This window comes from Rattus norvegicus, chromosome 3 (assembly GCF_021556685.1).
Source record: "Rattus norvegicus strain SHRSP/BbbUtx chromosome 3, alternate assembly SHRSP_T2T, whole genome shotgun sequence".
In the NCBI taxonomy this organism is placed as follows: Eukaryota; Metazoa; Chordata; class Mammalia; order Rodentia; family Muridae; genus Rattus; species Rattus norvegicus.
In genome coordinates, this window is record NC_141536.1 from 165125265 (window position 1) to 165138762 (window position 13498).

Below are 13498 nucleotides of genomic sequence, written 5' to 3' on the forward strand. Positions count from 1 at the left end.
CTGTGTACTACATGAGTAGAATTGAGAATGTAATGATTTACCAACGTTTAGATTATAATAAGTTACACTAAGTAGAATGTAGCTGAGGTAGGACTGCTTATAAACACCTCACAGGTATGGAGTATGCTAAGCAGTCCTGTTTAAGATTAGGATAGTAGTGTATATGTTTGTTTAGCAGCATTGTCCAGATATTTCTCTCCAAACCATAAAAAAGGGGACTAATCTTGCTTAAACTCAGCGATAAGACCCATGATGGTCTCAAAGAACAGGACCCTAACAAAATGCCCAAGGTGAGATTATAGGGTCACAAAGAACATTGAGGCCTGGTCTGCCCTATAGATATGATTATCAGTTCCACGTCAACTGTGGACTTCGCTAGGAATGATTTTGGATACTTAGGGTTCCCTTGTACAGCACTGTTTTATTAGACTTCTCCTGAGTTTGTACCATTGTATGAGAGTTACTGATTGCTTCATAGAAATTTCCACTTGGTTCTACTTATCCCCTGTAAATAATATAAAAGACGCTACTCTTTAGAAGCTTACTTGGTATAAGACAACACAGCTTGTGCATGATCTACCCACCACAGCTGCTGCAGATTCTACCTTCTACCTTTCCTAGCATTCTCATCCTCTGGACCTCCAAATCAGGACCCCATCACTGGAGGCGGAAACTTAGGGTTGTTTTGATTTGCAGTTCCCTTATGACTAAAGATGTTGAACATTTCTTTAGATGCTTGTCAGCCATTTGGCATTCCTCAACTGTGAATTCTTTGTTTACCTCAGAACCCCATTTTTTAATAGGGTTATTTGTCTCCCTGCAGTCTAACTTCAGGTGTTCTTTGTTTATTTTGGATATAAGCCCTCTATCAGTTGTAGGATTAGTAAAGATCTTTTCCCACTCTGCTGGTTGCCAATTTGTCCTAACTACAGTGTCCTTTGCCATACAGAAGTTTTCCAGTTTTATGAGATCCCATTTGTCGATTCTTGATCTTAGAGCATAAGCCATTGGTGTTTTGTTCAGGAAATTTTATCCTGTGTCCATGTGTTCGAGATTGCTCCCCACTTTTTCTTCTATCAGTTTGAGTGTATCTGGTTTGATGTGGTGGTCCTTGATAGACTTGGACTTAAGCTTTGTACAGGGTGATGAGTATGGATCAATCTGTATTCTTCTACAAGCTGACCTCGAGTTGAACCAGCACTGTATGCTGAAAGGGCTATCTTTTTTTTTTTCAATGGATGGTTTTGGCTCCATTGTCAAAAATCAAGTGACCATAGGTGTGTGGATTCATTGTTCTATGCCACATGTCTATGTGCCTGTCTCTTTACCAATATCATACAGTTTTTATCACTTCTGCGCTGTAATACTGTTTGAGTTCAGGGATAGTGATTCCCCCAGAAATCCTTTTACTGTTGAGGAAAGTTTTAGCTATTCTGGGTTTTTTCATAGTCCAGATGAATTTTCAAATTATTCTGTCTAACTCTATGAAGAAATGGATTGTAATTTTGATAGGGATTGCATTGAATCTGTAGATTGCTTTTGGTAAAATGGCCATTTTTTTCGATATTAATCCTGTAAATCCATGAGCGTGGGAGATCTTTCCATCTTCTGAGATTTTCTTCAATTTCTTTCTTCAGAGGCTTGAAGTTCTTATCATACAGATCTTTCCCCTGCTTGGTTAAAGTCACACCAAGGTAGTTTATATTATTTGGGACTATTATGAAAGGTGTCATTTCGCTAATTTCTTTCTCGGCTTGTTTTTCTTTTGTGTAGAGGAAGGCTATTGATTTATTTGAGTTGATTTTGTACCAAGCCACTTTGCTGAAGATGTTTATCAGTTTTAGCATTTCTCTGGTTGAACTTTTGGGATGACTTAAATATACTATCATATCATCTGCAAATAGTGATATTTTGACTTCTTCCTTTCCAATCTCTATCCCTTTCATCTCCTTTTGTTGTCTGATTCCTCCGGCTAGGTCTTTGAGAACTATATTGAGTAAGTAGGGAGAGAGTGGGAAGCCTTGTCTAGTCCCTGATTTTAGTGGGATTGCTTCAAGTTTCTCTCCATTTAGTGTAATGTTAGCTACTGATTTGCTGTATATAGCTTTTACTATGTTTCGGTATGTGCCTTAAATTCCTGTTCGGTCCAGGACTTTTAGAATGAAGGGGTGTTGAATTTTGTCAAATGCTTTCTCAACATCTGATGAAACTATCATGTGGTTTTTATCTTTCAGTTTGTTTATATGGTGCATTACGTTGATGGTATTCCGTATGGTAAACCATCCCTACATATCTGGGATGAATCCTGCTTGATCATGATGGATTATTGTTCTGATATGCTCTTGGATTTGGTTTGCAAGAATTTCATTGGAAATTTTTGCATCGATATTCATAACAGAAATCAGTCTGAAGTTCTCTTACCTTGTTGGGTCTTTGTGTGATTTAGGTATAAGAGTAATTGTGGCTTCATAGAAGGAATTCGGTATCGCTCTGTCTATTTCTATTTTGTGGAATAGTTTGGATAGTATTGGTATGAGGTCTTCTATGAAGGTCTGATAGAATTCTCCACTGAACCCATCTGTACCTGAGCTCTTTTTGGTTTGGAGACTTTATTGACTTCTTCTATTTCTTTAGGAGGTATGGGGTTGTTTAAATAGTTTTTTGGTTCCCGATTTAACTTCGGTGCCTGATATCTGTCTAGGAAATTGTCCATTTCCTCCAGATTTTTCAAGTTTTGTCGAATATAGGCTTTTGTAGTCGGATCTGATGTTTTTTTGAATTTCCTCTGATTCTGTAGTTATGTCTCCCATTTCTTATCTGATTTTCTTTATTTGGACACACTCTCTGTGTCTTCTTGTTAGTCTGGATATGGGTTTATCTATCTTGTTGATTTTCTCAAAGAATCATCTTTTGGTTCTGTTTATTCTTTGTATAGCCTTTTTCTATCTACTAGGTTGATATCAGCTCTGATTTGATTATTTCCTGTCCTTTACTCCTGGGGGTATTTGCTTCTTTTTCTTCTAGAGCTTTTAGGTGTGCTGTCAAGCTGCTGACATATGCTCTCTCCTGTTTCTTTCTGTAGGCACTCAGAGCTGTGAGTTTTCCTCTTAGCACAGCTTTCATTGTGTCCCATAAGTTTGGTTATGTTGGACCTTCTTTTTCATTAAATTCTAAGAAGTCTTTCATTTCTTTCTTTATTTCTTCCTTGACCAGGTTATCATTGAGTAGATCATTGTTCAACTTCCCTGTATATGTGGGCGTTCTTTCCTGGCTGTTATTGAAGACCAGCTTTAAGTGTAGTGGTTTGATAGGACGCATGGGATTATTCCTTTCTTTCTATATGTGTTGAGGTCTGTTTTGTGCCCGTTTATATGGTCAATTTTGGAGAAAGTAGCATGAGGTGGTGAGAAGGAGGTATATCTTTTTGTTATAGGATAGAATGTTGTATAAATATGTGTTTAAGTCCATTTGGTTGATGACTTCTTTTAGTCTGACTATGTCTCTGTTTAATTTCTATTTCTGTGATCTCTCTATTGGTGAGAGTGGGGGTTGAAATCTCCTAGTATTATTATGTGAGGAGCAAAGGTGTGCTTTGAGCTTTAGTAAGGTTTCTTTTATGTATTTAGGTGCCCTTGTATTTGGAGCATAGATATTGATGAATGAGAGTTCATCTTGGTGGATTTTTCCTTTTGTGAATATGAAGTGTCCTTCCTTATCTTTTTTGATGACTTTTGCTTGAAAATTGATTTTATTTGATATGAGAATGGCTACTCCAGATTCCTTCTTCAGACCATTTGCTTGGAAAGTTGTTTTCCAGCCTTTTACTCAGAGGTAGTGCTGTCTTTGTTTCTGAGGCGTGTTTCCTGTAGGCAGCAAAATGCTGGATACTCATTACGTATCCAGTTTGTTAGTCTGTGTCTTTTTATTGGGGAATTGAATCCATTGGTGTTGAGAGGTATTAAGGAATAGTGATTGTTGCTTCCTGTTATATTTGTATATGGATGTGGGATTATGTTTGTGTGCTTTTCTTCACTTTGTTTTGTTGCAAGACGATTAGTTTCTTGCTTTTTCTAGGGTGTAGCTTGCATCCTTGTATTGGGCTTTACCATTTATTATCTTTTGTATGACTGGATTTGTAGAAAGATATTGCGTGAATTTGATTTTGACATGGAATATCTTGGTTTCTCCATCTATATTAATTGAGAGTTTTGCTGGATACAGTAACATGGGCTGGCATTTTTGTTCTTGTAGAGTCTGGGATATCTGGCTTTCATAGTATCTGGTGAGAAGGCTGGTGTAATTCTGATAGGTCTGCCTCTGGACGTTACTTGACCTTTTTCCCTTAGTACTTTTAATATTCTTTTTTTGTTTTCTGCATTGGGTGTTTTGACTATTATGTGATGGGAGGAGTTTCTTTTCTGGTCCAATCTATTTGCAGTTCTGTAGGCTTCTTGTATGTTCATGGACATCTCTTTCTTTGGGTTAGGGAAGTTTTCTTATATGATTTTGTTGAAGATATTTACTGGTCCTTTGAGTTGGAAGTCTTCACTCTCTTCTATTCCTTTTATCCTTAGGTTTGATCTTCTTATTGTATCCTGGGATACCTGTATGTTTTGTAGCTTTTTACCTTTTACATTATTTTTGACAGTTGTGTCAATGATTTCTATGGAATCTTCTGCTCCTGAAATGCTCTCTTCTTTCTCTTGAGTTCTGTTTCATGCTTCTATCCACAGCTCCTTGTTTCTTCCTTTGGTTTTCTATATCCAGGCTTGTCTCCCTTTGTGCTTTCTTCACTTTTTTCTATTTCCATTTTCAGTTCCTTCATCTGTTTGATTGTGCTTTCCTGTAATTCTTTTATGGATTTTTATCTTTCCTCTCTAAGGGCTTCTACTTGTTTATTTGTGTTTTCCTGCATTCCTTGAAGGGATTTGTTTATGTCTTTGTTAAAGTCCTCCATCATCACAAATGTGATTTTATATCTAGATATAGCTTTTCTGCTGTGTTTGGATATTCAGTGTTTGCTTTGTTGGGAGAATTGGGCTCCACTGATGCCATGTAGTATTGATTTCTGTTGCTGGGCTTCTTTCGCTTGTCTCTCATCATCAAGTTGTCTCTGGTGTTACATTGTTCTGCTATTTCTGAGAGTGACTTGGCCGGTCCGATAGGCCTTTGTGTCAGGCGTGCTGTAGACCTGTTTTCCTGTTTTCTTTCAGCCAGTTATGGGAACAGAATGTTCTGCTTTCATTAGTGTAGTCCTTCCAATCCACTGGCTTTCAGCTGTTCCTGTGGGCCTGTATCCTGAGTCCACCAGGCAGGTCACTTGGAGAAGAAAAGTTGGTTCTATCTCTGGTTTCAGGTCTGAAGTCGCTCCTCGGGCCTGGGTTTCAGTTCTCAAATAGGTCAGCAGCCAGCAGGCCCTCCACCTCCTCCGGGATCCCTGTGCACAGGGCTCCCAGAAGGGACTATGCACATTCCTCTAGAGATTCCTCTCAGAAATGTGGGCAGAGAGTAGTCTCCTCTGCTTTCCCGGGCATGTCTACCCCTCTGAAGGTTTATCTCTCCCTCCCATGGGATTTAGGTACAGGGAGCTGTTTGACCGGGTCTCTTCAGATCAGGGCACAGTCTGGACTGCAGTTTGCTGCAGCTTGACTGTGCCTATCTTCCTGTCCCCAGAGGCCCTATACAGTTTCCTCTTGAGCCAGGGATGTGGGCAATGGTAGGAAGAGTTGGCGGTCTCTCCTGCCTTGCAGTCTCAGGAGTGCCCACACGTCTGGGCGATGAATTCTCTCTCCCATGGGGTTTGATGAGTTCTTGAATTTCTGAATGTTCTACATTCAGTTTTGTATGACTGATTTTATCAATTGTTTAGAAATTAGTAGAAAAGAGGTAATAGGGTTCCTTCAGAAGTATTTCATTAGAATCCTTTTACTTTTCTATACCTCCAGACAATGGCATGATTTACAAAAATTCAATTCTTAGTTACAAAAGGAGCTTCTGAGATGCAAAAGTTTCTCATGGGCTCATACTGCTGAGTCTGTCAATAGTACAAATCCCACATCTTGTAACATAATCCATATAGCAGGAAGCAGACATCAAATTATGTGTGTGATGGGAGGAAATTTTATTATCATCCAGTCTATTTTGATTCTGTGGGCTTTTTTCATGTTCATGGGCATCTCTTTCGTTAAGTTAGGGAAGTTTACCTCAGAAAAACTTTGAAGATATTTACTGTCCCTTTAAGTTTGGCATCTTTATTATCCTCTATGACTATTAACCTTAAGTTTGCTCTTCTCACAACATTGTTGTGTTCTGGATTTCCTGGATGTTTTGGCTTAGAAGATTTGTACTTTTTTTTTCATTTTCTTTGACTATTGTATCAATGTTTTCTATGGAATCTTCTGCCCCTGAGATTCTCACTTCAATCCCTTATATTTTGTTGGTGATGCTTACGTCTATTACTCCTGATCTCTTTCCTATGTTTACTATCTTCAGGTTTGTCTCTCTTTGTGGTCTCCTTATTGCTCCTATTTACATTTTTAGATCCTAGATGGTTTTTGTTCAATTTCTTCCCCACTTTATTAGTGCTATTCTTTAAATCTTAGGGGATTTTTTTGTTTCCTCTTAAGGCAACTGCTTATTTACATGTGTTCTGTATTGCTTTAAAGGAGTTATTTATGTCCTGCTTAAAATCCTCTATCATGACCATGAGATGTGATTTTCAGTCCAAATCTTGATTTGCTGCTGTGTTATTATACCCATTATTTGTTGTGGTGAGAGAACTGTTGTAATGATGACACTTAGTGTTTGTTTCTGATGCTTCGCAAGACTCCCTCATAGTCCAGACCCCCCCTCCGCAGGCCAGACACCACCCAGACCTGAAGGGAATAGGTCAACAGTTCTCTGTACCCAAATCCCGTGGGAGGGAGAGCTAAACCTTCAGAGGCGCAGACACGCCTGGGAAGCCAGAAGAGACTACACTCTTCCCACATTTCGGACTCCAGAGGAAAACACCTAATGCCATCTGGGACCCCGGTGTACTGGGGCTCCAGGAAAAGGCAGCGCAGACCCTCCTGGTAGCCTCCCTCACCAAGAGCTCAAAAGCAGCCCCCCCATGAGCAACTTGAGCCGCAGGAGCACAGGTAAGACCAACTTTTCTTCTCCAAGTGACCTACCTGGTGGACTCAGGACACAGGTGAACAGAAACAGCTGAAGACCAGTAGACAGGAAAGACTACACGCCCAAAACCAGAACACTCTGTTTCCATAACTGGCTGAATGAAAACAGGAAAACAGGTCTACAGCACTCCTGACACACAGGGCTATAGGACGGTCTAGCCACTGTCAGAAATAGCAGGACAAGGTAATACCAGAGAAAACCTGATGGCGAGAGGCAATTGCAGGAACCCAACAGAAACCAAGGCTACATGGCATCCTTGGAGCCCAATTCTCCTACCAAAGCAAACACTGAGTATCCAGACACACAAGAAAACCATGATCTAGATATAAAATCACATTTGATCATGATGCTGGGGGACTTCAAGCAAGACAGGAAGATCTCTCTTAGAGAAACGCAGGAAAACATAAATAAACATGTAGAAGCCAATAAAGAGGAGTCACAAAAATCCCTGAAAGAATTCCAGGAAACATAATCAAACAGGTGAAGGAGTTAAAAATGGAAATAGAAGCAATAAAGAAAGGACACAAAAACAGTGCTACAAAGGATAATAAATGGTAAAGCCCAACGTAAATGAGGCAAGCTACACCCTAGAAAAAGCAAGAAAGTAATCGTCTTGGCAGCAAAACAAAGAGAAGAAAAGCACACAAACATAATCTCACAGCCAAATATGAATACAGCAGGAAACAATAATCACTATTCCTTAATATCTCTCAACATCAATGGTCTCAACTCCCCAATAAAAGACATAGATTAAGAAACTGGGTACGTGAGGAGGACCCTGCATTCTGCTGCCTACAGGTAACACACTTCAGGGACAAAGACAGACACTACCTCAGAATGAAAGGCTGGAAAACAACTTTCCAAGCAAATGGTCTGAAGAAGCAAGCTGGAGTAGCCATTCTAATATTGAATAAAATCAATTTTCAATGAAAAGTCATCAAAAAGATAAAGAAGGACACTTCATATTCATTCATCTGAGGAAAAATCTACCAAGATGAACTCTCAGTCAAAAATATCTATGCTCCAAATACAATGGTAACTACATACATAAAAGAAACCTTACTAAAGCTCAAAGCACACATTGCTCCTCGCACAATAATAGGAGGAGATTTCAACACCGCACTCTCATCAATGGACAGATCATTGAAACAGAAATTAAACAGAGACATAGACGGACTAAGAGAAATCATGATCCAAATGGACTTAACAGATATTCATATTACATTCTATCCTAAAACAGAAGGATATACCTTCTTCTCACCACCCCATGGTACTGTGTCGTGATGATGACAATTAATGTTGGTTTCTGATGCTTCACTTCTTGGGCTTGCCTATTGCCATCCAGTTATTGCTAATGTTAATTGGTCTTGTTTTTTTGACTTTAGCTTGTGCCTCCTGGAATCTCATATACGCCTGATCTTAGGAATGGAATGCTCCTGGGAGACCAGTACTCTCTGGCCTTGTTTTGGGTCTGGAGGGCTATGACACACCCTTAGCTCTGGGCTCTGATAGAGACCAGGTGTTTCCTCTCCCATGCCTCCCCACCACTCCATTGCCAGGAATGTTCCCAGTTTGTCTCTCCTTTAACAACTGTGCAGCAAATGTGTGTTCCCACCTGTATGATTCGCAATGAGAGCACTCCTAAGGGACCATCTCTCTGTGGGAAGGTTGTTGGTCTAGAGAGCAATAGGACAGCTCCAGCTCTGGGAGCAGATGGAGACCAGAAGGGTCCCATCTCAGGTTGCAGAGACATTCCTGTGCCCTGTTAGCTCCTGGTGAATCTCCCTTGGACAGTCAGTGGAGAGAAAGTGGGGTTTCACCTGTGGGCTTAGAAGTGAGAGTGCTCCTGATAGACCGCCTCTGAAGACCGGTTTTGATTATCGAGGACCGGGGGACAGCCACACCTTTGGGTGCAAATGGAGGCTGGAAGGCAGTATCATGCTGTATTGTGTACACATGTATTGTATCTTTTAGGATGTCCTGACCTATGATGATGTGCATGTGAACTTCACTGAGGAAGAGTGGGCATTGCTGAATCCTTCTCAGAAGAGTCTCTACCAAGGTGTAATGCAGGAGACCTGTAGGAATCTCAGTGCTATAGGTAATTCAATGAACTTATCATTCACTTTGTAAAATTTAGGCACAGCTGATTTTGTTTAATATTTGGTGTTTTTTAATTTCACTTAAAAATAAGGAAGAATGTATTGAATAAATCATTCATGGTTCTAATGTTCATTAAGATAGTAACTTAGATGTTGCCTAATTCCAATAATTTAACATACTTTCTCTGATACCATTTTTAGGCTACATTTGGGAAGACCATACTACTGAAGAATGTTGTAAAAGTTCAGGAAGACATGGAAGGTAATTTTCACGTGAAAGATGATAAGATAATACCTCCCAAGAAAGTTTCATGTGTGCAGCAAGTTTTAAAGAAAAGCAACAGGGTAAAATACACACTGCAGCACATATTTATTAGGTCATCATTATATGTCTACACACTTTTAATAAGCAAATAGTCCATAGTAAATTGTGGTGAACCATATTCTGTAACAGCATGGCTAAATTTAATGATATGGACAGTTTATGAGATTCAAGAATGGTTTTGTGGAGAAACCTTAAACCCTGTACCACATCTTTGTGAGGAAAACAAATTGAAATTGTGAAAATGTAATGTAGAAGTTTTCTTTTGTAATGTGTTGAATGTAATGTGTTATTCTTCTTTTGATATGGATGTCATATGTCCCTAATAATGCAAGCCAGGAGAGCATAGTGATACTGAAAGAAGCAACATACCTCTCTCTTTTCCAGAAAAATTAGAAGATGTAGAGTATATACCACTTTGAGGAGAGTTTCTTAATATGGGGAAAGTTGATAAATATTTAGTTTTTGACTATGATTTGGGACATTTACACATTCAAAGTGCTGAATCACTTCAGGAGATTAGGGTTATAGAAATTATCCTCTTTGCATTGGCTCATGTTGCAAATGTAGTAGTCCTCAAAAGATAACAAAATTTATGTTCGCAGTCAGTCTACAAATGCTCTGAGTTCATTCAGTTCTCTTCAAATATTTTAACACTCTTAATACAAAAATTATGGAATAAATATGAGTCATGTAATCAATTCTCTTCCTACTCCATGTGTATTCAAACATTCAAGACAACCCATAATAAAAGGCAACACCTTTGAATGTAAACAAACGGATATTATGTTAAGATCATTTTGCTCTTTACATTTAAACCAAATTTGAAATAAATTCATAGATATAAAAAGATTCATGAATATAATCAATGTCAGAAAAATTTACATGTGCCAATTGTATTTGCAGGTATGAAAGAAGTTTTACTGGAAAGCAAACCTTTGATTTTATTCAGAATGGTAATGGCTTTGCAGTTCAGAGTCATACCCAAAGGCATAATGGAGAGGAGCCCTATGAAGGTAACCTATGTGGTAAAGCTTTTGTACAGAGGAATAATCTCAAAACACATAAGAGGACACATAATAGAGAAGAACCTGCTGAATGTAACCAATGTTGTAAAGACTTTGTAAGAAGCAGTGCTCTCCAAAATCATAAAGGAACACACACAGGAGAGAAACGCTGTGAATGTAATCAATGTGGTAAAGTCTTTGCACAAAGGAGTAGTCTCAAAAGACATAAAAGATCATGTAATGCAGAAAAACGTTATAACTGTAACCAATGTTGTAAAGCCTTTGTACAAAACCATAATCTCCAAAAATATAAAAGGACCCATACATTACAGAAAACCTATGAATGTAACCAATGTGGCAAAGCCTTTGCACACAGCAGTACTCTTCAAAATTATAAAAGAACACACACAGGCGAGAAGCCCTATGAATGTCACCAATGTGGCAAAGCCTTTGCACAGAGCAGTCATCTCCAAATACATATAAGAACTCATACAGGAGAGAAACCCTATGAATGTAACCAATGTGGCAAAGCTTTTGCAGACAGCAGTACTCTCCAAAAACATATAAGAACTCATACAGGAGAGAAACCCTATGAATGTAAGCAATGTGGCAAAGCCTTTGCACACAGCAGCACTCTCCAAAAACATAAAAGAACACACACAGGAGAGAAACCCTATGAATGCAATCAATGTTGTAAAGCCTTTACACGACACAGTTATCTCCAAAGTCATATACGAACACATACAGGCGAGAAGCCTTATGAATGTCACCAATGTGGCAAAGCCTTTGCATATAGCAGTCATCTCCAAATACATGTAAGAACTCATACAGGAGAGAAACCCTATGAATGTAAGCAATGTGGCAAAGCCTTTGCAGACAGCCGTACTCTACAACAACATAAAAGAACACACACAGAAGAGAAACCCTATGAATGTAATCAATGTTGTAAAGCCTTTACACGAAACAGTCATCTCCAACGTCATATGAGAACACATACAGGCGAGAAACCCTATGAATGTAACCAATGTGGCAAAGCCTTTGCAGACAGCAGTACTCTCCAAAAACATAAAAGAACACACACAGGAGAGAAACCCTATGAATGTAAGCAATGTGGCAAAGCCTTTGCACACAGCAGTACTCTGCAAAAACATAAAAGAACACACACAGGAGAGAAACCCTATGAATGTAACCAATGTGGCCAAGCCATTGCACGCAGCAGTACTCTCCAAAGACATATAAGAACACACACAGAAGAGAAACCCTATGAGTGCAACCAATGTGGCAAAGCCTTTGCACAAAGGAGTAGTCTCAAAAGTTATAAAAGAACATATAATTGAAAAAACCTTATGAATTAACCAATGTTGTAAACCCTTTGTAAAAAGTGGTGAAGTGGTGATCACCAGAAATATAAAAGAATGCATACAGGAGAAAACCCTATGAATGTAATCAATGTGTGAAAGCCTTTGCAGGAAGTAGTAATCTCTAAGAACATAAACGAAGATATACTGGAGAGAAAACCTGTGAATGTAACAAATATGCTACAGCCTTTGCACAAAAGAGTCATCTACAAAACAATAGAAGTTATGCAGGAGAGAAACCCTTTAACTGTAACCAATGTGCCAGAGCTTTTTCACAAAGCAGTGGTCTCTAAAATCTTAAAAGTACACATACAGGAGAGAAACTTTTTTGAAAGCAACCAGTGTGGTTTTATAACATAAACAATCACAGCAGAAGAACCCAATAAATGTCTTAAATGTTCTGAAGCCTGAGACATCACAAGCATGTGCAACTGCATAACTGAATAGGTACTAGAGAAAAATGCTTGGACTGTAACTAATGTGGTAAAACCTTTCCCAAAACAATCATCTCCTCGACCATAACATAATACACACTGCATAGGAACCCTATGAATGTAAGAAATGTAGCAAACCTTTTGCAAATGGTAGTACTTTGCAAGTAAATAAAAGAAGACACACTCAATAGACACCCTATGAATATTAGCAGTGTGATTATGCCTTTGTATTTGAACTAGAAATCATCTTTCAAATACATAAAAGAAGACAAACAGGAGGGACACCCTAAAAATGTAAGCAAAGTGGTAACACCTTCGCATATCAGTCATATTCAAAGGCACAAAATAAACCATAATTTAGAAAAATCCTTTGAGTGTATTTAATACAACCTTGTGAGTGCATTTAGCCTGGTGAAACCTTCATATATTTCTATAGCCTTCACCAACATGAAACAATCCGTACCAGATAGTAACTATGTGAATAGATTTAATATGGGGAGGTCTTTTCATTTCTCACATATCATCATCAGGGCAAAAAAAAAAAGCTATGAAGGCATTGAATATGGTAAATCCCTTGCACATTTCTAAAGTCTTTATCATCATGAAAATAATCATGCTGTAAAGATATGAGTGTAAGCAATGTGGAAAAGCCTTTGTGCAATAGGGTTCTCTCAAATACAACACAACTCAAACACAGGTGATGAAAATGGCAGGGAAATGGCAGCTGCTCCTGGATCATGGACAGAAAATGAACTCAAAGCCTAAACTGTGACAAGTAAGACATCCCCTAATCACTGTGACGCAGAATGTCATAGAGCTGCCATCCCACAATCAAAATCTCTGACCAGAATGGTCCCTGTGTAAAAGAACTGGAAGAACAAAAATGGAGAAGAGCCTGAGGAAAAGGAGGTCCAAATTGATTTCCAGCTCAGTGGGAGGCACCAAGATCTGACACTATGATTCAGGCTATGGTATGCTTACACACAGGGGCCTATCATGACAGACTTCTGAAAGACCCTAGAAGCAGCTGAAAGAGTCAGATGGAGACATTTACACCCAACCAATGGGCAGAAACTGGGGACCGCTGTGCTTGAATTAG

General features: G+C 38.9%; 1 protein-coding gene across 1 annotated transcript; it reads left to right on the forward strand.

Annotated features, from left to right (window-relative positions):
* Window positions 1-281: 281 nt before the first annotated feature.
* LOC148006600 (uncharacterized) lies at window positions 282-13164 on the forward strand. Its single transcript, XM_087655066.1, has 5 exons — window positions 282-290; window positions 9151-9277; window positions 9480-9540; window positions 10507-11825; window positions 13064-13164. Exons 1-5 carry the CDS (start codon window positions 282-284, stop codon window positions 13162-13164), a joined length of 1617 nt encoding a protein of 538 aa, XP_087511192.1.
* Window positions 13165-13498: the final 334 nt, after the last annotated feature.

Bases quoted from the DNA above. Each gene is read 5' to 3' on its own strand.
- LOC148006600 (XM_087655066.1), top strand. The intron at 9,541-10,506 runs GTAATTTTCACG...TTGTATTTGCAG, and splicing joins AGTTCAGGAAGACATGGAAG to GTATGAAAGAAGTTTTACTG. The intron at 11,826-13,063 runs GTACTCTCCAAA...TTTGTGCAATAG, and splicing joins CCAAGCCATTGCACGCAGCA to GGTTCTCTCAAATACAACAC.